The sequence below is a fragment of the Nannobrachium achirus genome (assembly GCF_963921795.1).
Source record: "Nannobrachium achirus genome assembly, chromosome: 1".
NCBI lineage: Eukaryota > Metazoa > Chordata > Actinopteri > Myctophiformes > Myctophidae > Nannobrachium > Nannobrachium achirus.
Genome location: NC_137810.1, coordinates 39,183,961 through 39,200,076, shown reverse-complemented (window position 1 = coordinate 39,200,076; position 16,116 = coordinate 39,183,961). Strand labels below are relative to the sequence as shown.

General features: G+C 41.4%; 1 protein-coding gene across 1 annotated transcript in view; it reads right to left on the bottom strand.

The window, feature by feature from the left end:
* LOC308291594 (microtubule-associated serine/threonine-protein kinase 3-like) overlaps positions 1-16,116 on the bottom strand; it is a gene marked incomplete at its 5' end in the record, with an annotated part of 50,052 nt that overhangs the window by 22,192 nt on the left and 11,744 nt on the right. The window contains 3 exons of the mRNA XM_080733648.1: positions 1,290-1,368; positions 9,823-9,895; positions 12,972-13,060. Coding sequence (XP_080589774.1) covers positions 1,290-1,368; positions 9,823-9,895; positions 12,972-13,060 — 241 coding nt within the window. The remainder of the gene's footprint in view (positions 1-1,289; positions 1,369-9,822; positions 9,896-12,971; positions 13,061-16,116) is intronic.

Sequence of the window (16,116 nt, the reverse complement as noted above, 5' to 3'; positions counted from 1 at the left end):
AATTGGGGAGAAAAGGAGTAATAAAAAAAAGTCCGTCTGGCTTAAAGCTTGTGGCGTGTGTATCGGCGACAACCCGAGGGAGTGATCTGATGTAAAATAAATGATGTCCAACGCCACCATAAGGACTTTTTTGTTGTTTGTTTGCTTTTTGTTTTCACTTGAAAGGGGGAGTGGGCATGTGTTACTGACAATCTGTTGGGTTCCTTGGTCCATGTGTGGTGAATAGAAGTGGATAAAGGATGTTGGCCGCCTTTTCACTGCCTGAGCATAAAGAGTGTTTTTGAAGAGCTCTTAAAAAGGCCTATTGTCCTAAGAGCCAGTAAAGAGCTCTCACTCACAATAGAAGCACAAGGCCGACTCAACACACACTCTCCTTTCCTGACCCTTCTGCGACTGGGCTTTTGCCAACGATCGTAGCAACGTAGTTTGGCAACGCCCCTTTCTGTGACGCACACATAACTGCTTCGCTCCTAGTCATGCATTTCAGTCAAGCCCCCAGAACCACGGTAGAACGTTGAAGCAGCCTTCACCTGGTGGTCAAACCTGGGACGGCATTGAAACGCTACTGCGCGTGCGTATGCCAATACTACTGCGTACCCTAGTGCGCCTGCTCGGAGCTCAACACTTCCGCAAAATTGGCATCCTTTTTGGTGCCAATCGAGCTACTTCCAGCAGTCTTCCAGGTGCCTCAAACGCCACTGAGAAACATTCATTGAAATTAATAGCTGGGGACAGGGCAGTCAGCCCTCTATTACAGTATATACTAACTCTATGGATTCATTCCATGAGGATAGCACTGCCCAGCTTTCCTCCGTGGTGGAAAATACTGCCTAGGGAGCCCCAATAATTTACCATTCTGTCCCTATCGGTACATAACAAGAACGGCGCTGATGTTCGGCAAGGCGACTCACTTGCCTGCAGCATGCACGGCCTGATTTTACACTTGGTTGCATGCTGAAAATAGCTGTTCTACAAGCTCACAGCGCGTCACAGTTGTGAGCTTGTAGATCGGCTATTTTCAGAGCACAACACCCGAGCGCAACCAAGCATGAAATGGCTTGTATTTTAGTTCTATTGGATCTCTTCTCCACTGGTCCCTCCCTTTAGTCTAGTTTTTATTTGTTGACGAAATTGTCAATATATTTAGTCTTAGTTTTAGTCATCAAATAATTTTGTGCAACAAGTTAAAGGCCTCAGCCCTCCCCCAGTGGTCTATGGTGCCCCCACAAGGTGGGCCTAGACCCCCCGATTTGGATAACTAGGGTGTATGTAACGTATGTACTACTTACAGAGACAGTGGAACTGGGTGGGTTGGTTCCATAGCCAGACGAGGGAAGAGACGCCAGTGACCATCTTCTGCCTTCCGCTCTAAGAAGAAACACATGTGCTTGTTATGTAATGTTGGCCATTAGCATTTCATATACTGTATACAGTTACAGTGTGTAGATAACTACTTATGTAACATACATGCAGAGTCCATTCATAGATGCCCCCCCCAAAACACACACACACACACACACACACACACACACACACACACACACACACACACACACACACACACACACACACACACACACACACACACACACACACACACACACACACACACAGTCTATTAATTCTGCTCTTTAAAAAAATATATGTTTTTCTGTGATATCACTGGAGACTCATTAGAGAATGCAAGTAAAAGTGAAAATGATGAAACAAACAAACAAACAAAAGAAAAAATCACACCCGTGTGAAGTGGAGCTGTGTGTGTGTGTGTGTGTGTGTGTGTGTGTGTGTGTGTGTGTGTGTGTGTGTGTGTGTGTGTGGATCATGTGTACCGATTTTTGTGACATTTGAAGAAAATATGTAGGAAAAGGAGCAAAAAGTGTGTTTTGGAGAAAATTCAAGATGGCGGAAAATCTATCATGGCGCAAATGGGCGTGGCCTATATGGGGAGATGCGTTATGACCCAAGGAATCCAGGGAAAAAATATTTTTAATTTTCCGACCTACGGTTCAAGAGTTACAGGCCAAAACGTAAAGTGGGGTGTTATGGCGCCACCATGCGGCCAAATGACACAATTATTTTTTATTTAATCCTTGAAATCATTATGAACCTCCTCTCCAAGTCTTGAAACTCTAGCCCCTATGGTTTGCGAGAGACAAATAATTGAATGTGAGTTTTTGCGATTCCCATTATAAGTCAATGGGGAAAATTAATTCACTAATAAATTAATATCAATTAAACTATTGAACCTTTCTCTTAGCAAGTTACTAGCCCACGATTCCCGAGTAAGCCGGTCGATTTGACATATGGCGCGAGTGTGTGGTGGCAAAACTGTGGGACTAGTAGCGTGCCGAAGTTTAGGAAGTTCAGGCTACATACAGACACACAGACAGACAGACACACAGACAGACAGACAGACCCACACGGCCACGTATAGGGAGCCTGTGCTTCACACAGCTCCAAAAAAGAGCAGATAAATTTGTTATTGGAACACTGCAAACTTCAAGCTCATGAATTCATGGGTTATCTGGACTTCTCTCTACTGATGGATGGAATTGGTAAATGTATTTTTGTTTACTAAAGAGAAGGAGAGATTGGGAGAGCCTTGATACTGAACAAACTCTATATAGCAATGATTACCATCAGAATATAGAGCTTTAACGTTTTACCCCAGAAGATGACTTAATGCTGCATGTTTCAGTGTTTTGCAACATGCCCAACCAGACTAGATTATCAGGATGCAATATATTCTTAAGAATCCCTTTGGGAAGTTGGCCACATTATTTAAAGCAAACCTGACAAGATAAAGAAAAGGAAAAAAAATAAAAAAAATCACACCCGTGTGAAGTGGAGCTGTGTGTGTGTGTGTGTGTGTGTGTGTGTGTGTGTGTGTGTGTGTGTGTGTGTGTGTGTGTGTGTGGATCATGTGTACCGATTTTTGTGACATTTGAAGAAAATATGTAGGAAAAGGAGCAAAAAGTGTGTTTTGGAGAAAATTCAAGATGGCGGAAAATCTATCATGGCGCAAATGGGCGTGGCCTATATGGGGAGATGCGTCATGACCCAAGGAATCCAGGGAAAAAATATTTTTAATTTTCCGACCTACGGTTCAAGAGTTACAGGCCAAAACGTAAAGTGGGGTGTTATGGCGCCACCATGCGGCCAAATGACACAATTATTTTTTATTTAATCCTTGAAATCATTATGAACCTCCTCTCCAAGTCTTGAAACTCTAGCCCCTATGGTTTGCGAGAGACAAATAATTGAATGTGAGTTTTTGCGATTCCCATTATAAGTCAATGGGGAAAATTAATTCACTAATAAATTAATATCAATTAAACTATTGAACCTTTCTCTTAGCAAGTTACTAGCCCACGATTCCCGAGTAAGCCGGTCGATTTGACATATGGCGCGAGTGTGTGGTGGCAAAACTGTGGGACTAGTAGCGTGCCGAAGTTTAGGAAGTTCAGGCTACATACAGACACACAGACAGACAGACACACAGACAGACAGACAGACCCACACGGCCACGTATAGGGAGCCTGTGCTTCACACAGCTCCAAAAAAGAGCAGATAAATTTGTTATTGGAACACTGCAAACTTCAAGCTCATGAATTCATGGGTTATCTGGACTTCTCTCTACTGATGGATGGAATTGGTAAATGTATTTTTGTTTACTAAAGAGAAGGAGAGATTGGGAGAGCCTTGATACTGAACAAACTCTATATAGCAATGATTACCATCAGAATATAGAGCTTTAACGTTTTACCCCAGAAGATGACTTAATGCTGCATGTTTCAGTGTTTTGCAACATGCCCAACCAGACTAGATTATCAGGATGCAATATATTCTTAAGAATCCCTTTGGGAAGTTGGCCACATTATTTAAAGCAAACCTGACAAGATAAAGAAAAGGAAAAAAAATAAAAAAAATCACACCCGTGTGAAGTGGAGCTGTGTGTGTGTGTGTGTGTGTGTGTGTGTGTGTGTGTGTGTGTGTGTGTGTGTGTGGATCATGTGTACCGATTTTTGTGACATTTGAAGAAAATATGTAGGAAAAGGAGCAAAAAGTGTGTTTTGGAGAAAATTCAAGATGGCGGAAAATCTATCATGGCGCAAATGGGCGTGGCCTATATGGGGAGATGCGTCATGACCCAAGGAATCCAGGGAAAAAATATTTTTAATTTTCCGACCTACGGTTCAAGAGTTACAGGCCAAAACGTAAAGTGGGGTGTTATGGCGCCACCATGCGGCCAAATGACACAATTATTTTTTATTTAATCCTTGAAATCATTATGAACCTCCTCTCCAAGTCTTGAAACTCTAGCCCCTATGGTTTGCGAGAGACAAATAATTGAATGTGAGTTTTTGCGATTCCCATTATAAGTCAATGGGGAAAATTAATTCACTAATAAATTAATATCAATTAAACTATTGAACCTTTCTCTTAGCAAGTTACTAGCCCACGATTCCCGAGTAAGCCGGTCGATTTGACATATGGCGCGAGTGTGTGGTGGCAAAACTGTGGGACTAGTAGCGTGCCGAAGTTTAGGAAGTTCAGGCTACATACAGACACACAGACACACAGACACACAGACAGACGGCCACGTATAGGGAGCCTGTGCTTCACACAGCTCCAATAAAGAAAAAGAAGAAGCTGCTACTTGTGAGCACAAGCCAAGTGACACAACCATAATAAGCAACAGAGAGAGAGGTTAAGTACATTTTGGGAACATTTCGGGACATACACATTTAGTGACACTTGCACACAGTGGACTGTGAGTGACCTGCTGTGGCATTCAGCTGTGCTTGATGCCACTTTAGATTATCGTATTAAAATCTTCGCTTGGCTGTGAAATGTCAGCAATTTAGCCTTTTTTTTCACCTTTTTTATGTTATTTCATTCAGCAAAAGCAGCGTACAAACCATTACTACTTTTCAGGAAATGGCAAAGAAGAACCAGTGTTCCAATCAAAAGGATCCAACATAGTTATTATTGAGTTCAATTATTATTTAGTTGGTTCAAAATGTATAAACCCCACAGACACACTTAACCACTTTCACTTTTCACCAGGGGAAAAAAGCAGATGAACAAGCTCAACTTTTTCACGACACTCAAAAACAACAATGGGGACAGAAGGTTTCTTCCCCACAGAGACTGTTTTTATGATTACAGGTTATGTAAGCAAAGACCTGTCCTAAATACTTTCTTTTCTTTCTAGCTGATGAAAGAACTGGTTGAGCCGTCTGACAGCTGTGAGTCCAGAAAAATGTTAACGTTGTTGTACCCGGACTAGATCTGTCACAGTCCTGACATGACACCTGATGTCAAGGCTGCAGTATGTTAACACCTGAAGTTAGAGCTGCACTACTTTCCTGTTCTACTCCCTATTTGAACCCTGGTCTCCTGGTGCTGACATTTGTAAAAACCAGTGGTGTAAAGCAGTGTTTCTCAATCTGTAAAATGACAAAATAAACATTGGCCAAATTGTCAAATATTAGAGGCAGAAATTGTGAAAATAGCCGATCTACATGCTCACAACGCCTCGCAAACGCGACATTTTGTATAATTGTGTTATACAAAATGTAATGCCTCAACTCTTAGTGCTCGTCAGGGTGTAAAGTATCAAAGCACGTTTACTCAAGTACTGTACTTAAAGGGATATTCCACTTTCAACAGGGCTTTTCTCCACATACACACCCATTGTAACTTCAAACTCCATTTTAACCATGATAGATTCATTAAAAACACCCATTAATTTCTCACGTATTAGGAGGGTAATATGAGTCACCAGAAAAAATTATGGGTGTTTTTAATGAATCTGTCATGGTTAAAATGAAGTTTGAAGTTACAATGGGTGTGTGTGGGGAGAGGCCCTGGGCCTGGAGGGCCTGATAAAATTTACATAAAATATCTAAATATTGAATCAAGCAAATTAAAAACTGTTCAGGGTGTTCATAAAAGCCTGATTAGACGATAAAATTACCAAATGTTTTTGGTGAAAGTGAAATATCCCTTTAAGTGCGGTATGGTATTTGTACTTTAACGGAGCATTTCCAATTTCTGATCCTTTACTTCTACTCCACTACCTCTCGGATCCAAATATTGTACTACATTACATTTCTTTGAGCATTTTAGTTACTAGTAGTAACTTTGCAGACTTTTGTTATTATTACAAAACATTAACCACTTCAGCCCTATTTCGGCCATTTGAAATTAGTCGATCTACAAGATCACAAGGCGTCTGCTATTTTCAAAAGTTCAAATGAGTACTTTCTACTTTTGGTATTTTAAGTACATTTTCCTACCAATATTTTTGTACTTTTACTCAAGAACATTTTGAATACAACACTTTTACTTGCAACAGAGTACTTTTGCATTGCTGTGTTGATACGTTTACTTAAGTAAAGAATGTGAGCACTTTAGCCCACCACTGTTTACCACTGAGCTACCGGTAATAGAGCCTGCCTTGCTTACTCTGGGGAGAAATAGAAATTTGATCTTCAGGTCAAAATTTTTGTCAATCCAGAAATGGGATGGTGTCAAAGGTGGTGTCTGTAGACACAGGATCTGTTGTCAGATCTGGTGTCTAGGTGAGACATGACCTTTGACACGATCTAAATGTTTCTCAATACAAAGCAGGGAGCCCAAATACAACCACCCCACTTGTATTGGTTACGGTGTGCTAACATCCTCTAGACTGGTTTAAATACATTTTATTCACTAAAGAATATTACATGAAAGAGCTTTAAATAAAAAATAAAAGCCAAAAAGAGGCTGTTACAATTGATCAATTGATTGTTGTCATTGTGTGCACCTTCACTCCCAGACAAGATCAATCATGACTTCATAAAATGTGATCAGTAATTGATCATCAATTACTGATGATAAATTAATGAAAAGTGGGTGGCAAAGTAAGTTTAACGTCATTTAATGCAATCAGATAGGACTTTACTGTTTGGATGTATGGGCTGTCAAGGCCAGAAAGTCGTTTTTGCCACTCAGCAGGTATTCCCGCATAACTTCCATGTATGATGATGTCACGTGCATACCCTCCATTTATAGACATGGTTTCGGAATGGTTTTTTTTTTCATAAATTAATTCCCTATACTTTGTCATATTATAGTGTCGTACAAATTACACCTGGGGGGACCCCGGGGGTCCCGACCCACAGGTTGAGAACCACTGAATAGATGATCATGCAATGGTTGGTGGGTCTCCCACAGCTGAGGAGAAGCTGGTGTGTTGCTATGGGAACCAAGCTTGGCGATGTTGTGAATGCTATAGTTTAGGGGCTTTTCCCATGTCTGTCTAACACTAGGAGACATACAGCATACAGCTGCTGTGCTGAAGGGTAGAGCAGGGGTCTTCAACAGGGGGTCCGGGATCCCTAGGGGGTCCTCAGAGTTACTACGGGGGGCGCCAAATCTTTGTGTGATACAGTAGGATAATTATTTTAAATTAACAATTTGAATACTCACATCCCTATTCTGAGGAGAACTTTAGCCAAAAATAGCATATCTACCTTTATTAGGTAAAAAATAGCAGACCAAGTGTGTGTGAGTGAAAGGTCAAGTTTACTAAGTATCAACGATTTAAGTGGTTAAATGTCTGAAAAAATACATTAACACAAATCCAACAAACACTGATGACAGAGTTGTCAAACAAGTCTATGAGTCTATCTGTGAAATCGATGAAAATCTGCATCACAACCTTTATACAATATGTAGAGGGGGTCCCTGCTTCATCTCTCTCAGCTAAGGGGTCCTTGTTCTGAAAACGTTGAAGACCCCTGGGGTAGAGGATGTGAGCATTTCCTCCTGTCTCATCCACCCACCCTGTGTCTCTGTTCATCATCATCATCATCATCATCATCATCATCTCTCACATCTCCTGCCTAAATAATTGATACACTTCTTCCTGTGCTGTAGGCCTGTCACAATTTTTATGTTGAAAAATAAAGTGGATATAGACGAGATTGAAGATTGCAGGTAGGCAATTACTACATTGTGGGACGGATGTTTTCCCAGATGTTGCTCATACAGAATAACCGAAAGGGTTGTGAAGCAACGACCTTGTAATTCACTTCCACTGTCTGGATGCTTCTGCTTTTCAAAGTGTAACATTTCACACACTACACGTCATATAACACAGTGTTCTAAGTAAATGTGTTTGTGATTTCTGTTTTCTTAAATTTGCTTCTTGCAATTATCATGAATGGCATAAAAATGTCTATTTTGTCATTTTTATTTTGTATCAGTCTTTTGCACTATTGTTTTGTCCAGTATTTTTGAGTGATAAATGTTTAGGGGACCACAATGGAAACAAGCTTTTGGCTTTTTGTCTCATCCATTTACCGTCTATTTAACTGACTAGAGGTAGAGAGAGGTAGAGCCCACTACGGTGACAACCACATTCCTTTCCCTCACTCCTGCTCACTAACTAAGTACTCCTGCATGTCATGTTGTATATTAGATGCTGTATTGTATCTGTATTGTTCTCATAGGCCTATATGAGCTGTTTGACATGCATTCTCACACAATATGATTGTATAAATAAAAATCAACAAATTGTTGCTTCAGTAGTTTAGATCACTGTTATTCAGAATGATATACTGTAAGACACCTAAGGGTGAAAAGCGACCGGTTGCACCATCTGTCTTGGCCATATGGATTATGTTAGTGTGGTTCCCCTAACAGGGCATCATCTGGGAATAACCATATATGGACTTTTATTTTATTTTATCCTTTATTAATATACCAGACCGGTGCCCGTCACCATTGACTTCCAGTTGTGCAATCTCCAAATTTGGGCATCGTTTCAGCTGCGGCTGTTAACATGGTGGCGACACTATTTAGTATCAGTGATGTCAGCATGCTCGTCTCCAAATTTAGGCATTGTTTCAGCAAGCGCTGATACCATGGTAGATGTCACCATGCTCATCTACAAATTTGGACATTGTTTCAGCATGCGGCTGTTACCATGGTGATGACACTGTGTAGTATCAGTGATGTCAGCATGCAGACAGACCGACAGCGGACAGACCTACTGACAGGATGTGGCGGTTTACATACTTAACTCGCAATAAATGCACTTCAATATCTCTGTAGTTCAATCAAATCATTTTCACTCTCAAACCGTCACAGGCATGTCATGTTAACATTTTAGGATGTGAGCAAGCAGAACAACGTTTCATCGGATCTGAAACATCCCTTTGAAGTCCGCAACAAGGCAATGCTGTTTTTTAGACCCCATCTCCCAGAGAGTTTAGTCATGGGTTTCCATCCCATGGCCCGAGATACGGCCATCCAATAACAGAACAGATAGGCAGTCAATACTTCCAGCAAGAGGACAACAACAGGGTGAAGTCTACACTCTGTTTGATGCTCCAAGCGGCTTGGATAGCCCACTCGCTCTCCGGTCTCGGCTCCTCCAAAAGCAAATTACCATTTGGTTCAAAACTATTTCTGGGTTAAACTAGAGGACAGAGTGTGGAGTGGGTTCAATTGTACAGGATATTATTTACATATCCTGTTGTTTAGCACTGTTCTTTCTTCTTCTTCTTTCTGCATTCTATTTATGTGATTATTTACCTTGTTAAATGACTAACGTTCATACTTACCTTGCTTATTCCGGTCTCGTGCTTACAATAGGCTAAACGCCTACATTGTAAATTGCAAATCATTCCCAAAATAGGTGCTTCCATCGAATTCTCCTATTTGGGTCCGTGGAAGCCTCAAACTTAAAGTTGAAATTGAAAACAGGCCGTAAGGCTGTGACTGTGAGGGACAAAGGATTCACAGTGTTGTGTGGACTGGACATACCTCCGGGCAAAGGGGAAGTTGAGACAGGCGCTCGTAGACACGTTCCGAGGGCTGTCCAGGGGGCTGCCAGTAGCTGAAAAGAGTCACAGGCTTATTAGTACCATTACTCAGTGTTCAATGTGTGTGTGTGTTTGTTTGTGTGTGTGTGTGTGTGTGTGTGTGTGTGGGGGGGGGGGGGGGGTCCATGAATGCCATTCATTCATTTGTATGGACGGTAGGGATATGTTTTATCCCTGCTTATGGTCTGACTGAATTAAATACATCCACTTCCTGGTAAATCTACACTGATATGTTTGATAATATCGCAATTTATAATTGTTCAAAAACGCGTCCGCATTTTTTACATTTTTTGTTGAAGAATTTTAAATTCCTTTAAAATAATTATCAAATATCTCTTTTTGAAATGAGACCTGGGCAAAATGGCAACTGTTAAAAAGACACAAATACAAAGACACAGAAAAACAACATAAAAAGGCAAATGATTGGGATGGGGGAGATGTTGATTAGAGAGAATGGTGTTGTTGATTAAGGATCTGAACATCTTTCCTCAGCAACACCCTCCCCTTAGTTAATGAAATAAATATCACACCGACTACTAAAGGCTTGACATTCTCCCATCTCATCCTTTAACATAACCTATGAAACCCTGCAGTTTCAGTGTTACGTGTTGTGATGCGACGCTTGTGGATAGCCTGTTATATAGACTGATGCCAGGTCAGTGTTGACCTGGTATCCTATGGAGCGTATATTGTAGCTTCGATGTACAGATTATTGATTTTATTTTATTCTTTGGTTATTCTACTGTTGGACTGACGACTGATTATTGGTCTACCTACGTTTTTAGATTACTATTTCTATGTATTTGATGTATTACCTTGTGCTGTCCTTTCTTGAGAGAGTGTTTTTTGCAAGTCTTTAAGTCTGAGTGTATCAAAAAAGCACCTGGGTTAAGGCTTGTGGGTTGTGATTGGCTGCGCGGAGGTGCCGAGAGTCGGGGGGATGGAGATACATCTAAACCTAACGTTAACCCTAACCTCAGTAAGACTAACGCTGGTGAATGCTAACCTGCTGACGCTGGTGAATGCTAACCTGGTGAAATGCTAACCTGCTGACGCTGGTGAATGCTAACCTGGTGAAATGCTAACCTGCCGACACTGGTGAATGCTAACCTGGTGAATGTTAACCTGGTCGGACCAACAAGGTTGTCTCCACCTTAACCGAGGTGCTTTTTTGATACACTCAGACTGAAAGACCTGCAAAAAACACTCTCCCGTCCTTGCTTATTGTAAATCGCTCTGGATTAAGAGTGTCTGCTAAATGCCTAATTGTAAATTGCAGATCAGCTACTTTTGCTATTCATTGTAACTTGTTACAGGGCTCAAGATAATGTCCACCTGTTCTAGCCTGATCTCAGACTCAGCTCACGCAGTAGTCTGAAACTGTGCCCTATTGTGGGCGATTTCTGGAAGGGAGGGGGTGGGAGGTGCTTTGATTTAAAACAATCACTACAGGTCTCCTCGTGAGCACCCACGTGAGCACCTCGTCTTCTAATGATGACGCTCTGATGATGACGTCGCTTGAAAAAACGGGCTGCGACGCCGATTGGATATTCGTTAGACCCACCCCCACCCCCCGCGCTCATTGGATCAGCCGAGAATTTTGGCTGATAACTGCCGATTCATGTACTCAGCTCCAGACCAGAGAAACAGTCCACTCTGAGAGTGGGCGGGGTCTATGGTCTGGAAGCAGGCTACACCTGTTCTTCTTTTCTTTTCTTTTTTGCAATTGGATCGCCGCCATTACTATTCATAATCATAACAGCAATAATGAACTCAAGTAGAAATATAGACGCGTCAATTACACTGTAGCATTTGCAGGTGAACATTTTGCAATAAGGATGAGGTGATGACGTCTGTGCAGAGCCCTCTACTGCTTGTTGAGAAACCCCCTCCAGATTAACAGTCGCCTCACCACACCGTCATATATTATCTTAGTTCTTCAATCATAACAGTGACTCACACAACAACACAAGGCTCTGACGCTCTGGGCGACGCTATCAGTATGTGTGTGTGTGCGCATGCGTACGTATGCAGAAGACTTCCGTTCCTTCACATGCAATCGGCTCAGTAGTACCAAATAATTACATGGCCTCGAGTGCAAATTAAATCTCAATTGTGTCGGGTAATCAGTTCATCCTTGAGCCTGATTGAGCTCCAAAGAGAGAGTGGGTCTAAACGTCTTTGGTATGAGTGCTTCTCTATTCATAGACTGCAGCTGTTGGACAACATGAAGTCATAATATGCATGTGTGTGCATACACACACATACTGTACACATGGCTGTTTACACCCAAAACACAGATCATAGTGGTCAGGCAGAAACCTAGTATCTCCATAATTCATCTTTTTATATTATATATTTTTTCATGAATGATTTTTTGTCGCACAAAAGTAGTGACAATAGCCTATCTACAAGCTCACAATGTGTCGCAATGCATTGTGATCTTCATGATATTTAACCGATACAAAATTATGAACACAAGAGCTTTTAACTGCATTGGATCCAAAGGAACACAGGTTTCAGGCAGCGTTGGACATGCTCATCTGGTGCGCGGTACTGCAGGCACACTACACCAGTTCTCTCTCATATGTTAAGGTTTCGTTCATACTCCATCGCACAATGCCGTTGCAAGCTGACAAGAGCTGATCTGGTCAGCAAGCAACACTATCGTACAATGCAATATACAGTAAATTGGGCTTTACATGAATGCCGATGCATGCATTCTGTGGATGCTCCGCCGCACGCTCAGGTAAAGAAAATGATATACATGAAGCATGGCACTGTTGCTCTATTAGTTGTTTTGGTGTTTTTTTCTTGACCCACAATGTTAAAATGTAATTTAGTTCAACATGTTATTTAGACAGATGCTAGGTTCATCATTTACCTGGTATCCTAAAGTTTCAATGTACAGATTATTGTTTTGACAGTACAGCAGATTGTTTAAAAGACAATCCTTTTGGTTTACCCGTCATCCTGAGGCACTACCCTGTCTCTCTGCATTTGATGTATGTGTTTACCTTGCTTATTGTAAGGTGCTCTGGATAAAGAGCGTCTGCTAAATGCCTAAGATGACATTGTAAATGTACGTACCAGTGTGGACAGAGAGGGGTGACAGTGGCCGGGACAGAGATGGCGACGGGGACACCACGCCAAGACACTTCCTGTTGCTGCTCCGACAGCTAGGACACAAAATGGGAAGAGAAGTCAACAAAATGCCAGCCTCTTGATGACATACAACAACATACAATATCACAACATACAAAAGGCACTTTGCATCCTTCATCATTTCTGCTCAAGAGAGTTAAAAACATATAATTACAAGTACAACATATTCATTCAAGAGTTTTATCGTTACATCTCATGCACAGTCAAACTCTTTGTTTTCTGTTCAACAACACAGTAAAGATCACACCCAGTGTGAAGTGAGCGGTGCCATTTATGAGTTAATTTCATTAAGCGTACGAAGCTTGGCCAATGTGACCTGACCATGGCCATATAAACAGACACCAATTGACCAATCACAGTCTGGACAGAACCTTGACAGACAGACAAAGCCAAAAATAGGAGCAGTTAGAAAGGTGCAATTCTGAGAAATTGCAAGTGTGGTGGTTGCATTTATATTATATATTGTGATGTCACTTGAAGCTTGACCAATCCTCAAATCTCTCCTTACCCATCTCCTCGCCCGTCCAATCTCTAAACTGGATAAATACCCATATGCAGCCGTATATATGCCTTGATATTATGATGTCACCCTTTGCCCCTCTCTGATTGGCTACAGTTACACACGGCCCGTGGCCCGTGATTGGCTACGGGCGTAAACACAAGACGGACACAGACAGACACTGTTTTGGGGATTTTAGATAGTCCAATCAGAAAAAGGATGCTTGTACGTCCGGTCTACATTTCTATACAGCTTGAGGAACTGAATAAAACAAGGCACCACTCCTCCATTGAACTCAATGGAGTTTTGGGGTTACTCTACTCAAACCGACTCAAATTGTATTCATAGAGCACATTTGAAATGACTGAGGTCAACTAAAGTGCTATACAACACAAGACACAACAAGTGAAACAAATTATACATACAATTGAAAAAAGACAGGTTAAAAAAATGAGGATGAGAAATAAGCAGAAAAAATAATGAAATAACTAATAGTCAGAAATATGTCTTCAATAGTGTTTTACTATGGACTGGGAGGCTCTAATGTGAAATGGCAGGCTATTCCAGAGCCTCGGGGCAGCCGCAGCAAAGGCTCGATCACCTCGGTCCTTTTGTTGGTTTTGAGCTCAGTCAATAGCAGCTGGTCTGCTGACCTAAGAGGTCTGGATGGGGTGTAGTCTAGTCATTAACAAGATCGGTGAGGAAGGGCAGGGTAAGCCCATTTCTCACTTTAAAAGCAAACATTAAAACCTTTAAATCTATTCTGAAGCGGACTGGGAGCCAATGGAGAGAGGCCAAAACAGGGGTAATGTGGTCACTCTTATTTGCACCAGTGAGGAGGCGGGCAGCGGCCACCTACAATCCCACCTGGAAGTGGAAGACGATGTGATGAAAGGCTTGAGCCTGTGTATCAATAAGAGCCCAGTCTGGCTCTCGTGTTAACACAATAATGCTCTATTCCTGAGAGGGCAGGACACACCGACTGCGCTCAATAATGCATGCCTCAGCACTTTTTACTGCGACACCAGCCAGGGTTAATGGCACACATGGAATGGCACTTCACCTCCGTCAGAGCTTCTGTATTATTAAACCCTGCTACCTGCCATGCACTGCAGCATACCTATCTAGACGTCATACACACCCCTTCCTAATGTTATATCCCGAAACAGAATTGTAAATCTTCCCCCTGACTTTCGGCACCTCTGAGTGGTCCAAGTGCACACAGCGGAGCGCTCACTAACTCCAGTTCAGCTCAGACACGTTGGGAAAAAAAAGGTCGACTCAACTACACCAGTGGTTCTCAGCCTTTTCAGGTCGCAACCCCCCAAAATATTCATATTTTAACTGGGGACCCGACCTGCACCCTGACAAGCACTTGGACTGAGTTGAGGCATTACATTTAGTTTGACTCGGTTGGTTCCACAGATAAATATTGTGAAGTTAAGAGGTGTTGTGAGTTTGTAGATGGTTGCATCTAACATCTACAGTAAACAAATTACACATAGTGATCAAACACATGACAAACAACTACCTTGTGTGTGTGTGTGTGTGTGTGTGTGTGTGTGTGTGTGTGTGTGTGTGTGTGTGCGTGTGCGTCTGTCTGTCTGTCTGTCTGTCTGTCTGTCTGTCTGTCTGTCTGTCTGCACATGTGTGTCTGTTTATGTGTATGCAGAAGTAGGGCTACATTATATCAAGTGGAGAAGCTTGATTCATCAGGCCGGCCCTCAGTATAAAATTAAGTAGTGATACCAAAAATTAAGAACGTAAAATATACCACATTCCATTGATCCAAGGCGGAACACAATAGATTGATTGATTACAATAAACATGCTCTGAAAATGCAAACGGTCAATTGAAATATAATATCAATATGATGAGGCACAGCAAAAGAAAAGTATTTTGTTGTTTTGGCAGCTGAGATTTGGGCTGTTAGACAACGAAGCTGTGTAATAATATTAATATTACACAGTTGTTATTATTACACAAGCTAATATAATAAGAGTATTTTAATTATAAAAGTGCAAAAAGTGACAGAGTGGAAGTTTCTCTCGGACCATCAACACTGAGAACTGAAACGTCCACACTTTGGATCACCTTTTTTCACTGTGTCACTTTTTGCACTTTTGTAATGAAAATAATCTATATTATTGCATCCAAAGAGAGTGTGCGAGCCTTCTCTCTCTGTTGTTTATGGACAACACAGTTGTTTTATCATATTGCTGGCCTCTTGCACCTGTCTTTATCCTTAGTAAGCCTAGTAGTAAGCAAACTAGTAAGGTTACACCACCAACCCTGTGACACAGCAAGATGACTACAACAGATGTTGTTCTTTGCCATTTTACTTATCTAGCATGTTAAAATTGTTTGTATTGTACTTATTGTAGTTATTATGTATTTGATTATATTTTACATTACATAATACTCAGTTTACAGTTAACAGGCCTCTATTACACCTCCCACAAAATAACAGGTCAAAATAAATGGATGCATATACTGTACATATTATGCAATTATGCAAACACAGATGCATTGATATTCAATCTAATGAGCTGTCCCAAATGCAACGCGTGC